The sequence below is a fragment of the Gigantopelta aegis genome, chromosome 15 (genome assembly GCF_016097555.1).
Source record: "Gigantopelta aegis isolate Gae_Host chromosome 15, Gae_host_genome, whole genome shotgun sequence".
In the NCBI taxonomy this organism is placed as follows: domain Eukaryota; kingdom Metazoa; phylum Mollusca; class Gastropoda; order Neomphalida; family Peltospiridae; genus Gigantopelta; species Gigantopelta aegis.
This window is the reverse complement of record NC_054713.1, coordinates 23582868-23597510: the sequence shown is the minus strand read 5'-3', so window position 1 is coordinate 23597510 and position 14643 is coordinate 23582868. Positions and strand designations below refer to the sequence as shown.

Here is a 14643-nt window from a genome sequence, read left to right as displayed (position 1 = left end):
CTGATATTCTAAACCAGAAAATATATTTAATATGCAAGTTTAATCGTAGAAATATTTTATTAGTCGGAAACATCTTACAATGCATGCTTTTACCATAGTGTGACACCCAATAGCTGATGTATTTTTCGTGCTGGGGTGTCGTTAAACATTCATTAATTCATTCATTCACTCATTCTTACAATGCAGAAAACTCAGGAATGTCCCTTTAATTTGATGGTCGCCCAACGGACTACCTTTGTAATAGACCGGGCGACTGCAAATTTTCAACCCCGATAAATATAATCTGCTTCAAGTTATAAAGCTTTTTGTTTTCTACTTCAGATCTTAAAAACGCATTTGCTCGAAAAGTTTCCGATAGACCTTATTGCATATTTAGCTTTTATCCTCCAGGTTACTCAACCAGCACGATCTATGGCTGAAAGAATAAAGGTCAATGTCAGCGGGCGTTGCTTCGAAGTGAGCAAATCGGTGCTGAAAAAACACCCTGACTCCACTCTGTCCAAAATAGCGCAGTCAGCCTCCACTTCCGATGACATATTCTTTGAACGACCGGCGGCAATCTTCGAAGCAATTTTGACCTTCTACCAGACGGACGAGCTACACATGCCTAATAACGTCTGTCCAGCGACCTTCAAAAACGAGCTGGAGTTCTGGGGTTTTTCGCCCCATCTTCTCCAGTCTTGCTGCAAAAGAACGTTCATCAGGTTCGGTCTGGATCAGGAGAAGATGGTCATGTTCGAACAGTTTACAGCGCCAAAGAAAACTATCAAGGAAGGAACTGGCCCGTGGTCCGATTTCAAATACAGAGTGTGGCGGATCACTGATTGGCCTTTTTCCAGTGTAGCCGCAAAGGTTCGTCCTAACATTCACAAACAGTTACAGTTCATTTTGTTTAACATTAGATAATTTAGATTTTTAGTCTTAGAGAGGAAACCTACTATACGTTTTCCATTAGTAGCAAGTGATCATTTATATGCACCATCCCACAGAAATGACAGCACATACAACGGCCTCTGATATATCAGTCGTGGCGCACTGGCTAACTGGAATGGGTCTACAACATTCACAAAATAATCCATAAGATAAGCCATAAGATTGTAAGGTATTTAACAAAAATTTACTTTATTTTTGCACACAAATACAAGACTATCCGCATGCTTACTCGTATATAGTGGAACAGCTACAGGAGCGTAAACTGGGGGGGGGGGGGGGGTGTGATCGGGAGTTCGAACAAAACCCCTCTTGCTGAGGCTAAAACATTTGTTTTTCACATTGCAATATTATGCTTGTTATATAGGTGTCCAGAGCAAATGTAAACAAAACAGTCCACTAGGTTCATATTCGACCCCCACCCTCAGGTTCAGACCACTCTACGCCCCTGAACCACTTGATGGATCTGGGGGGGGGGGGGGGGGGGGGGGGGGGTGGACGTGACGTAGCACAGTAGTAAAGCGCTCGCCTGATGCACGGTCGGTCTAGGATCGATCACCGACTAGGATCGATCTCCGTCGGTGGGCCCATGGGATATTTCTCGTTCCAGCCAGTGCACCACGACTGGTATATTAAAGGCCGTGTTATGTGCTATCCTGCCTGTGGGATGGTGCATATAACAAATCGCTTGATATTAATGGAAATAGAAGGTAGCGAGTTTCCTAATACTATATATATGTAAAAATTATCAAATGTTTGACATCCAATAGCCAATGATTATTAAAACTACATTCCCTGGAATATTTTTATTATTTAAGCATATAGAACAGAAAATCCAATTATGTTTGGTGCATATATGAAGCCGCACTCCGCATTTGTTTCACTACGCTGGCTTATCCAGGTCAAAAACAAAGCCAGTATTTTGAAAGTGGGCCACTTTTGACGGGCTCCTATCGATCTCGGTTTTCATTGGCTTATCACAAGTATAGAATTCCCCAACAAGAGATCACGTGAGATTTCGCAATTTTTGAACAAATTTAACTGTCTTGATTGAGGGGTCGTCTCATATCTCCAAAACATATTTATATCCATAGAGGTATGGTACAACGCCTTTCCAGGGGTCGGTGAGTGGGGGATTTGCCTTGAAATTTTGACAGTGGCCAGCTGTTGGCATACGCGTTACATGTAAGGGGGTGTTACTAATTACGTAACGCTCTAGGAGTAGAGGAAGAGGGTACTGTGTTCGATTTACGTAACATTTTCAAGACTATATGTTATTTTTATTCATTACTTAGACCTAAAAAGGTGTTTTTTGGAAATGCGCGATCAGTCTAGGATCGATCCCCATTGGCGGGTGTACAGAAAGACCATGGTATGTGATATCCTGTCTGTGGGATGGTACATATAAACGATCCCTTGCTAACAAAAAAATGTAGCGGGTTTCCAAGGCGCGTGTGCAGGGATTTCAGCGGGGTTGGGGTTATAGACTGTGTTCAGCGAAGTTTATATGGGGCCATGCTCCCCCAAAAAATACATTTCAATTTTTTTTTAAACTTGGGCAAGTAAGGGTTTCGACCTCCAATACCCTCCCCCTGCAAATGCACCCGATTCCTCTCTAAGATTATGTCAAAATTATCAAATGTTAGACATTCAACAGCAGATGGAAGGAAGGATAGGATATGTTTTATTTAACGACGCACTCAAAACATTTTATTTACGGTTGTATGGGGTCGGATGATTATTAAATAAATATGCTCTAACTTTGATGTCGTTAAACACACCCCCCCCCCCCCCCCCCCCCCCAACTTTACGTAAAATTAAGAAGTGAAAACGTTCATTGTCTACTTTAGTATATTTTATTTTTAAAATATATACATGATCAATGTGTTACTAGTATACAAACTAAATTTTGAAAGTTCTACTAACACTTTATAAAATATCAATTCTGAAATAGGAAGGTACGACTGTCGATAATACGTTGTCAAGATCAAACCGGTTTTAACTAAAGACTCTAGTACCGTATCCTCAACCGAACGTTCTTCGTACAGCGCAAAATTTCTCTTTTAATTTTTTGAGACGAACCCTACAATTTTAAATCGGCAAACGCACGTGTTAACTGAAACTGACAACAGCTGTCGATTGTGCTTTGCCGAAGTATGGCTGCACAGGCGACGAATCAAGCGTATACGTTTGACGATATCCGTTCATAGCGAACACACACGACTTTTTAAAAAGTGCATTTGAGCTTGTATTTCACATGTGTACATGATGTTATAATATGGTGACCAGAGAATGTAACTTTAAATCAATGTGTTGTAGTGGTGTCGTTAAACAAAACAACCCTTATCTTCTACTAGCCACATATGCTGACCAACTGAAACTTGATTAGCAGCTAATATTTAACAACTAAAATTTGAATAGCAATCTTTAACTTTTACAAATCGTCTGCTTATTTGCAGGTTTATTTCGTGATCGCCTCACTGCTAGTGGTCACGTCCACGTTCCTGGTCATTGTGGCAACACACCCGCTGTTTAAACACGCGCTGACACGGGACGAGTGGCGCCAGTACTGGGCAGACGACTGGGACCTGCACAGCGATGAAGTGGAGAAATACCTCAAGATCGGCGCGGACCGGGACAACTCGACCGACAACAACTTCACCCTCGGCGAGGAGGAGCTAGAAACGCTGAAGAGGCTGTCAGCCACGCACTACTCCATCAGGTACAGAATTAGGTCTCACTACACAGATCACTTCCGGGTGAGAGTTCATTCATCACGGTACACTATTGTGACATATGTTGTGGTTCACATATTCACTTCTAGGAATTGAGGAAGAATTAAAACAATATGTATGTTTAATGGTAAGCCTTCTGGCTGTATTTTGCCCATGTTATTTTGTAATATGATGCATTGACCTTTTGGAACATGGGTGTATAGCGCAAGAGACATCCGGAGTGAATCGGTTAATTACCTGTTAGGACCAGTGTGACAGCCAGATGCGGTCATATAGCAAAGAACTGAGACGAAAATGTTCTCAATTTTGGAGTGAAAATGAATGCTTACATAATGTATGTTCGCAATGGTGTATGTTGTTAGTGCCAACGAGAACCCGTTCTGTTGGCAATCTTCATTTGAAGTTGGGCAGTTTAACATGGGTTTCAATGACAGATGACATCTGTGTAGTGAGACCTTAGAGAATAATCTAGTTACGAGGCAATAACAATTATCTTGCACGAGAGCAAGATAAACAATATTGCCGAGTGGCGGGTTGGGTATTCCATTTAGTACCCATTATCAATCTTTTTCATTTTATGAAGATTTTCAAACGATACTTTTATTGAAAATAAGTTTACAAGTTGAGAACAAGAGACATAGTTGCGTCATAACTGTGACGTACGTATCGCTGGTGACGTAAGTTAGTTGTTGACATGACTGCTACCATGGAAACTAAGACATCAAAGTCTATAGCGAAGCACTGATTATGACGTCAAAACGTATCTAGGGGAGAAGAAAAAATATTTCCCTAGGGAAAGATCATTTTTCTTCCCCCACTTCCTGTATGCCCATGTCGGTAATAAGGGGAATTATTTTTACAGCTCTTTGAAATTAGGGCTTCAAAAGCTATCTTCGATTCACCTATATATGGGGTAGGGATGACAAATTTAAGGTTTTGGTCACTTGTAGTCTTTTTATGTCAATGAAAATTAGCAAGAAGTTACAAAAATCATTACGCTTTACTGTTGTCAATGGAAGGATCTGTGGTGACATGGGTTAGAATCCTGAAGATGACAATAAACATTCATGATAACTGTATTCAACCCATTCATTCAGCAATCATAAAGGATTAACAAATTTAATTTTATAATAATGAAAATTGATAGAATGTTACATAAGTGATTACCTTTCGAATTCATCAGAACATTTGAAACTGCTTGAAATTAACTTTTATTTCATCTTCATTACAGGTACTAATAATTTGGTATGAATTTCAGGAGATAATTACTTAAGCATCAGATAATGATTACAACTTGGAGAAGGGGAGGGAGAAGTTGTATAATAATTTGATTTTAATGTGGGTGCCAATGGATTATCTTTGTAAAAACATTTGATCAGATCCCTTAATGTCGTAGCTTTTATATTACTCCTGGCATATGCTAGTCTACTTGGAGATCAAATGCGCATTGTAGACGGCAATGTGCTTCTGTAGTACATAAGGTAGGAATGCAACACTTAATGGGACATCTTCAAGCAGTATTTATTTAACTTTATACAGTACTTTGGCCAGTGTATTTTCATATTTCATGGAAATCCTCAGTTATCAACTAAGGATCACAAATATGAGTGATGCAATCAGATCAGTTTGTAGTGATCATCAAAGAAGTGAACTTGTCTAGCTACCTGAACAAGGACCAGAAAGCATTCTTTGCTAACTTCACAATTAAAGTTACTTTCATTGTTGTGGTCATTCATCATTTGAAACACAAAGAGATGCTGATAAGGTGCACTAGATTATGTCGGCAGTCTGCAAACTGTTAATTAGCTATAACTGACATGCACATTTTGGTATTGTTTCTGAATAACTGTAAATATGATAAAACTAACATATGTGTCAATAATATTATGAACAACGGAAGAAAAAAAACTAGTGGGCTCCTATTGAATTTATTTTATAAAAGATGTTCATCAAAGGTTAACCCGGTATTAAAACTTAGAAAACACGCTTTCTATACATATATTTAACATGACATTGTCTACATTTGGATGTACCAATAGTAAGCTGATGGAAGCTATAGATCAATTCAAGAAACAACAACTGACATATTTTATTCATTTAATACGCAAGACACTATCAAAATACTTTCTATAGCTTTATTCAATTCAGTGGAATGACGTCAACGATAATTCGCTTTCACAAGTACCAGACATTGATTGTGTAGTCAAACATCTTGGAATGGCAAATGATGCCTCTAACAGTATATAAGTTACACAGACTATGCGGTGGATGAACTTGGACAATGAAATGGTTGGTCCATGTTCACGAGGTTTGCAACGTGGTTGATTTGAACTTGAATCTATAATGGCAGACATGGACAAAACACTAGAGAGTTTGAAATCCACTAGATGCACTGAAAAACTCAAATCCCGAACAAACCTGTTGACTTATTAATGCAAAGAATTAAATCTGCAGAAGCGTCAGTTCTGGAAATTGCTACTGAGTGATATATTAAAACTGTTGCAACCATTGCTGAATAACTGGGTGCATGAAAAGATTGAAAATAACTTAATATCAAAACAAACTGTCCTCTTTAAATGTTTTTGACAAGTTAAAATAACTAAAGTAGTGTCGGAAACAAAATAAAAATGATTTTCGTTGATTATTTCTTTCATATTAAACTGACAAGTAAATATTTTGTAAATATCTATTTACTGATACTCTACCTAATTTAGCATTTACTAGTTTGGGTTCTCATTCATGTAAAAGATGGTGTTTACTCTTGAAAAGTAGTATCAGGGCCTGTATGGCGCCATGACCTACTTTCAGTGACCTTGACCTTGATGACGTCACGACCGTGACCTCGTCCTACTGGCCCTGACCTACTTAGACTGGCCTTGACCTTGATGACGTCACGGACTACTGTGCCGTGTGCAACGTCCTACTGGCCCGGCCCCGACCTACTTAGACTGACCTTGACTTACTTAGACTGGCCTACTGTGCCGCGTGCAACGTCCTACTGACCCGGCCCTGACCTACTTAGACCGGCCCCTGACCTACTTAGACTGGCCCCTGACCTACTTAGAGTGGCACGAAAGAGTATAAAAAGGCTAGATACGGTTTCATTGTCATTCGCTCGCCGAAAACGACCAGATATACGTTCGTTTTACTAGAGAACAGACGTGTTTTATGATTCTGACATTCTTGTGGCTTGTTGCACTCTATCTGGAACGAAGAAGATGGCATCGGGATATTCGAGCAGTCTTAGTAGCAGCAGCAGCGACGAGGACGACGTCTTGGTCTGCAAATGTTCAGAAAGACATACAGTCAAAAGAGTGACTACCAAACCTGAAGAACAGTTCATGGATCAAACGGATGCTGCCTGTGACAATATGGATGAAGATGGTGAAATCAAAGAAGCCACAGATCAGTCGGATGCCGCCCGTGACACAGACGCTGCCTGGGATGAAGAAGACTGCTGTTCGAGACGTTACCTGTTCTGTCATCATCCCGAAATGAGACATTTCTATACCCGGATGCAGACATTTGGATGGTGGCCCATACAGTTACGCCAGAAACCGAGGGAGCTCGCCAAGGCCGGTTTCTTCTACACGGGAGATCACGATGCCGTCGTCTGTTACTGTTGCGGACTACGTGCCTACCGATGGCAGAGAATGGACGACCCAGTGATGGAACATTACAGACTGTCCCCGAGATGCTCCCATGTGAACAATGTGTTCAGACATTATCAGTTTTAAACACGCGTGAGACACGTGTTTTTGTCACTATGTTTTGTCATATATTTTATGTACTACATTTTTGTTGTTTAGTAATAAAATTTTGCGTTGTATCCTTCCGTTACTTATAAATAGCATGACTTTGTGACATGTATGTTAGTTGAGAACCATGTCTCGGTGGGAAAGGTACCTAGAGTCTATTTACTACGATGTAAAACATCCTGGGAGTTATGCAGGTCCTAGTAAACTGTATCAAGCTGTTAAAGCAGAGGGTAAATTTAAAATTCCTCTGACACGTATTAAATCATGGTTGAAAGGTCAAGAGACCTATACCATGACACATCAAGTGAGGCGAAAGTTTCCACGTAATACCTATGTTGTGGAAGGGTTAGACAGTCACTGGCAATCCGATCTAATGGATATGGTCAGTTTGGCTAAATACAATGAAGGGGTGAGATACCTCATGGTGATCATTGACCTGTTCTCCGGGTACTTGTGGGTGCTACCACTCAAGTCGAAAACGGGGAACGACGTGGTAGAGACTTTGACAGAATTCTGGAAATTAGAGTCCAGAAAACCCAAATTGTTTCAGTCCGATTCAGGGTCAGAATACAAGAACCATAAGGTCAAAGCATTGTTGAAGTCGCATGGCATAACGCAGCTGTTTGCTCTAAATGAAACCAAAGCAAGTTATGCCGAACGGGTCATTAAGACCATCAAAATGCGTCTCTATCGCTACATGTTAAAAAAACTTTACTTACAAGTACATGGATGTTCTAGAGAAAGTCGTCTATAGCTATAACCACACCAAGCATCGAATGTTAGGTCAAACACCAGTCAGTGTCAACCAAACGAACGAAGGAGAGGTCCGTCTGTCTCAGTACCTGATCAAACCTAAAAAGGCAATCCACAAAAAGAAGTTTACATTTAACATAGGTGATAAAGTACGAGTCAGTCATCTTCGGGGCACCTTTGATCGGGAATACCAAGAGAAATGGTCTGGCGAAATATTTACCATTGAGAAAAGGTACTGGTCTCAAGGTAAAGACTTGTACAAATTAAAGGACTGGGGTGGTGATGCCATCGAAGGGACATTCTATGCAGCTGAACTTCAGAAGGTAAATGAGAATCCTGATCAACTGTACCGTATCCAAGACATTGTGAAAAGGAGAATACGGAACAAACAGAAAGAAGTGTTGGTGAAATGGCTTCACTGGCCTAAGAAGTACAATTCGTGGATTCCAGAAGCAGACGTTGTTCGATATCAGACAGTATAAAAGACCTCAGCACATGTTTGACTTTTCATTATCATGGAAGAAATTGTAGAGACACAACCTCTGTCAAGAAGTCATTCGGGTGATACCTGGACATTTTTTGGTAAACGTGTGGCCAAATCGGAAACGGTATTTTTCTCTCAAATCATCATCATATACGTGGTGGTGATTACGTGTATCATCAACTTATCTCTTCATCAAGGTAATTCTAACTTGTGGACAGCACTACTCAGCAGTAGCTTGGGTTATTTGCTGCCAAATCCCAAGATCAAAACGAATAAGCACCATGGATAAGTACATTACCATTCGAAGTACAGACAGTACGTCTTACTTTCCCGACAACACACACTGGTCTTTTAGAGTCAATCTATATGACAGACTACATCTCGGAAAAAAGTGGGTGGTAGCAGCCACCACCACCACCACCACAGCAGCAGCAGCCACCACCACCACCACCACCACCACCACCACAGCAGCAGCCACCACCACCACCACCACCACAGCAGCAGCCACCACCACCACCACCACCACCACCACAGCAGCAGCCACCACCACCATCACCACCACCACCACCACCACCACCGCAGCAGCAGCCACCACCACCACCACCACCATTGAGTATATATTTTAAATTGATATTTTAAATTATTAATATTGCTCGTCATTCTTTTATTTCAATATCACAATCTACTGAATGTAAAACATTTTTTTGTATACGAACACAATGAAAGGGGATTGTTTCAATGAACTGTTACAAAGTATAACATGTGACACGCTTAGCACTGATAGCAGTCAGAGACGGATCCCTGGGGTGTGCAACCAGAGGGGTGCTGTCGAAGTACTGAATGACGTTGACAGTCATTGCGCTCACTATCATTTTGTGTTCGATCATTATCCCATGTTTATATGTTAACTTTAAATTATTTTGTTGAAGTATTCAACTGACACGTAAACGGTGTTGTCTTATCAGTATCGAATACCATTTTAGCATGGGACCCTGGTAAGTCAAGGTACTTAATAATTGTATTAATATATTTTTAAACTGCTTTGTAAATTTATTATAATTATTAATCAAATACAAAATTTAATTGTTACTTGAACCAACAATGCAGAAAAATATACATATTTGATGTAATCAAAAGTACACACGTGCTTACAATCGGTCTACCCCCGCCCACTAAACGAAAAAAACACGATTCGTGTTATTTACTATGTTCAAGAATAGAAGCGTAAAACGTTATAAAAACAAAGTATATAGCTGCAATTTGCTTGGTTGAATTTATATCTTAAAGAAATCAATAAAAAAAAAACTGTTTTTATGAAAAAACATGATTGATTTAGCGGTCAGCAGATTGCTACATGGTGTTTAAAAAATATTGCTTGCAAGATAAGGTGGGACAAAATTCTTTTTTGTTTTTTTTTAAATAGGTTTGATTATTTCTAATTGTATTGATCTACATCTTAGTTTACGTTTTCAAATTTTAGCGCCCTTATTTGCTTGCATGAAAAAACGATTGACGTGTGACCTTACATTTTTGCTGACGTCACTCGCTAATGCGTAAAAATAAACATGCAGACGACACTTCGATAGATATTTTGGGCATGATCGCCATAAATTACGAAAACTACAAATGTTTTAATTGTCATACGGGTCATGTGTTTTTGATCTATTTTGGTTCCTGTGTAGAAAAACTAATTTTTAAGGTAAAATGTAACAAATAATTGGATATACATAACATTTCTTAGCTATTTGACTGTCTACACATCTTACAGACTTAGAACGTAAACAAACGGTAGGTGGTGTATTACTTTAAAAAGAGGTGAAATCCTAAATGACACGACTTAATAGAGACAACGACTCAACAGGGGTGAGAGTATAACACGTTTATAATGTTTGAATGACGTCAGTCTTTGAATGACGTTGCATACAAGAACAACTGCTTCCGTTTTCAGAAGGCAGGAAACTTTCAATGTAAAAATGTTATTTATTTCACCGTGCTTGAAGAAAGAACGATTTTCAAAAAGTACCATTTGTTAAAACGTTATATTTGTCCACCACTGCAAACACATAGATCTTCAAACTAAATCAGTATAAGAAAATTAACTTACTATTTTCAAGTCTTGATCCAGTCGATTTCTAACAGTGACAAAATCTCTCAAAATTATCCAAATGAATCTTCTTTCTTCTAACAATGACGAAATATCTCAAACGAATCTCCTAACAATGACGTAGTAGATGTGATCGTTTTCGGCGAGCGAATGACAATGAAACCGTATCTAGCCTTTTTATACTCTTTCGTGTTAGTCCAAGTAGGTCAGGGGCCGGTCTAAGTAGGTCAGGGGCCGGTCTAAGTAGGTCAGGGCGGGTCAGTAGGACGTTGCACGCGGCACAGTAGGCCAGTCTAAGTAGGTCAAGGTTAGTCTAAGTAGGTCGGGGCCGGGCCAGTAGGACGTTGCACACGGCACAGTAGTCCGTGACGTCATCAAGGTCAGTCTAAGTAGGTCAGGGCCAGTAGGACGAGGTCACGGGGCCGTGACGTCATCAAGGTCAAGGTCACGGAAAGTAGGTCATGGCGCCATACAGGCCCTGATACTACTTTGAAATTAAAAGAAAAATGTCAGTAAGCAGGTGATTTGTTCACTTTATTGAAACAGACTATAACAAATTTTAATCGACATGTGTTTCATTGCTTTTGCAATATGTGAGGGTCCGTCTCTGATGACGGTTTACTCCTATCCCTCTCCAAATATTTGTAGACATTTGTAAGTAACTTTTGAGCAAAACTGTCAATGACTATTCTGAGTGTGTGATCTATTATACGGGTATTAAAGGTGCTATATCTCAAAGTTGCATAATGACAGCTATTGCAAATAATTTTTAAAATTAAATTTTGTTTTAAAATTTAAAGACTACACCTTCAACTATATTCCCATAAATGATTACAACGAAATAATTTTATTTACTAGTAGAAAATACATTTTTATTGGAGAATCTTTATCACAAACAGATGCTCACATATAAATATGGCATGGCATGGCATGGTATGGTATAGAGATTAACGCGCACATTCAGAGCAAGCTGTTTTACCGTATGCCTGTTAAGGGCACAGGTGCCGGCGTCTGCCGGCTTCTCCGTCCAAGACAGGAAAGGGTTGGGATGTGTGGCAGAAGGGACCGCCTGTACTGGCAGGTGCAAGAGAGCACAAGCAGCCTGACCGGGGTCGGTAGCAGGCGGAGTGTTGAAATGGGTGTTATGGAATGTAGAATGTCCTGTAGGATTAATGCCAAAGAGGAAAAGAAGGAAGGAAGGAAATGTTTTATTTAATGGCGCACTCAACACATTTTATTTACGGTTATATGGCGTCAGACATATGGTAAAGGGAAAAGGTGCGCAATTTGAATGAAGGAAATTTGTCGCATTTTTGATCGGTCCGCTGAATGGAAAGGGGGCAGCTATATATGTTTTGGAACTTAGTTTGCAGAGAGAATAACTTTGATATAGCACCTTGAAATAATTGCAAGATTGTGTGAATTTCTAAAGTACTTATATTGAATTTATATTCACTAAATATCTGGTCATAATTAATAATTTATGCTGCAAATCAAAATACTCTGTCAACTTGCAGTTTTAAATTAAAAGTTATTTTAAGGGTAAATGAAACTGACACATGTCCATTAAAAGTGTTATAGTCTGTTCCAATTTACCTGTTTAGTGATATCTTTCTTTTAATTTCAAGAGTAAACAAAATCGTTTACATTAATGAAAGCCCAAATAAGTAAATGCTAAATTACGTAGAGTATCATTAAATAGATATTTACAAAATATTTACTTGTCAGTTTAATATGAAAGAAATAATCAACGAAAACGATTTTTAATCCATTTCCGAGGCTACTTTAGAAAACGATATTGTCGTTTTCCTCGCTAGAATGGCCGCCATCTTCATGATTGTGTAATCATACCAAGTTTAACCATAGACTCCAGTAAAGGGTAATCATTTATGTAACATTCTACCAGTTTTCATTATTATAAAATAAAATGTGTTAGTCCTTTAGTGAATGAAAAGGTTGAATACAATTATTATGAACGTTTATTGTCGTTTTCAGGATTCGAACCCATGTCACCACAGATCTAATTACCTAACAAATTCAGACCAAATCATTAGTATCTTTAATAGAGATAAATAAAACTGCATTACAATTAGTTTCAGTTACTTTTGATTAATTAGAATGACTTGAACTGACCACCAAACAATATTTTAGTTTTTCCTGCCAAAATGGTAGCCATCTTGGATTTGATCATGATAACATCATCATATCAAGTCCCTCCAAAGCGTAATTATTTTTGTAACTTCTTGCCAATGTTCATTGACATTAAAAGATAACAAGTGACTGAAACTGTAAGTTAGTTATCCCTACTACGTATCTCGGTGAATCTAAGATTGGTTTTGAAGCCTTAATTTCAAAGTGCCGTGAAAAACATTCCCCAAGCTGTAAAACAAATTCCTCAAGCCCCAGACATTGGAATTTGTTTCTGGAACACTATGGGGTGTACCGATTCAGAAAAATATAGAATTAATTTTCCTTTACTTTTTTTCCCCACAATATGTTCATTTTGTATTTATACAACAAGACTACAATATCTTTCTCTTTGCCAAATATCGAGGTAGCCATATGTTAAGCACCAAAATAGTTTGAAAAAATGCTCAGGCGACAATAAAGACATTCAGTCAGATAGTTGACCTAATTAATGACCCACCAAAGTATTATCTGAAAATATATACATTTAATTTGCCCCTAAAAGTACTTTATTTAACCATGCACGTAATAACCATATTCCAGTTATTATCGATATTTTATAAAAATAAATGAATTATGTGGACGGTCCATAATTCAGGGAAAAATAACTTCTGAGAGAAGAGTTCCAAGATTTAAAAATGAAGCGTGTTCTCTGGTTATCATGGGATTCCCTCGATCGTGGTTCATTTCAAATGTTTTGGATTATACAGTAACGAGGTTTAGTATTCGGAATGAATGCAATTTCCATATTTCGAGAAATAAGGTCCACTGAATCAGTGAGCGAATGCCTTTAACCAAATATTCGTTTCCTTCCACCAGGTACACGGGCTACTTCTGCACCGCCTTCTTCACGACAGAGCTCTGTGTCCGTCTCATTGTCTGTCCGTCCATCCACGCATTCTTCAAATCATTTCTCAACATCGTCGATGCCCTCGCTGTGATCGTCGCCATCGTGGAGTTGGTCGCCAACGTGATCGTGTCGACGGAGCTGTTCGAGACGACGTACGTGGACGTGTTGAGCTGTTTCCAGATCCTACGCGTGCTGCGACTCTACCGTCTGACGAGCCACATCACCGGGGCCCGCGTGCTCAGCTACGCCGTGCGGATATCAGTCAACGAACTCGTCTTCATGGCGCTGCTACTGACCATCAACACGGTCATCTTCGGCACCGTCGCCTACTACGCCGACCAGAGCAACATGAAGAACATCCTGAGGGCCTGCTGGTGGGCCGTGATCACCATGACGACCGTGGGATACGGAGATATAGTTCCCTCGACAGCGGTCGGCAAACTGGTAGGAGTGCTGTGCGCGGCAATGGGGATCATGGTCATAGCCATCACCGTTCCCCTGTTTGTAAATAACTTTCTCACCTATTACGTGTACGCTGACCTTCAGCCCGACCCGGCGAGTAAAGTGAACGCCAAACAGTCAAAAAGACGTACAGGTAGTATGACCAGGAGCAAAGTTCATCAATGTACCCCAGAACGAGGCAGTGATACCCCAATCACCATAGTAACAGAATGTTGATTTTTCACAAATGGAAATACCACAAAATGAAACAGTGATACCTCAATCACCATAGTAACTGAATGTTAATTTTTCACATATGGATATACCCCAAAACGTAACAGTGATGCCATAGTAACTAAATGTTGATTTTTCACAAATGGAAATACCCTAAAACGTAACAG

General features: G+C 39.5%; 1 protein-coding gene across 1 annotated transcript; it reads left to right on the top strand.

Annotated features, from left to right (window-relative positions):
• The first annotated feature begins 700 nt into the window (after positions 1 to 700).
• LOC121389637 (potassium voltage-gated channel protein Shaw-like) lies at positions 701 to 14492 on the top strand. Its single transcript, XM_041521282.1, has 3 exons — positions 701 to 852; positions 3390 to 3652; positions 13771 to 14492. Exons 1-3 carry the CDS (start codon positions 727 to 729, stop codon positions 14477 to 14479), a joined length of 1098 nt encoding a protein of 365 aa, XP_041377216.1. The 5' UTR covers positions 701 to 726; the 3' UTR covers positions 14480 to 14492.
• The last annotated feature ends 151 nt before the right edge of the window (positions 14493 to 14643 follow it).

Coding starts and splice junctions, on each gene's coding strand:
- LOC121389637 (XM_041521282.1), top strand. CDS start 727: ATGGTCATGTTCGAACAGTTTACAGCGCCAAAGAAAACTATCAAGGAA. Junction 853..3,389: donor TTTCCAGTGTAGCCGCAAAG/GTTCGTCCTAAC, acceptor GCTTATTTGCAG/GTTTATTTCGTGATCGCCTC. Junction 3,653..13,770: donor GCCACGCACTACTCCATCAG/GTACAGAATTAG, acceptor TCCTTCCACCAG/GTACACGGGCTACTTCTGCA.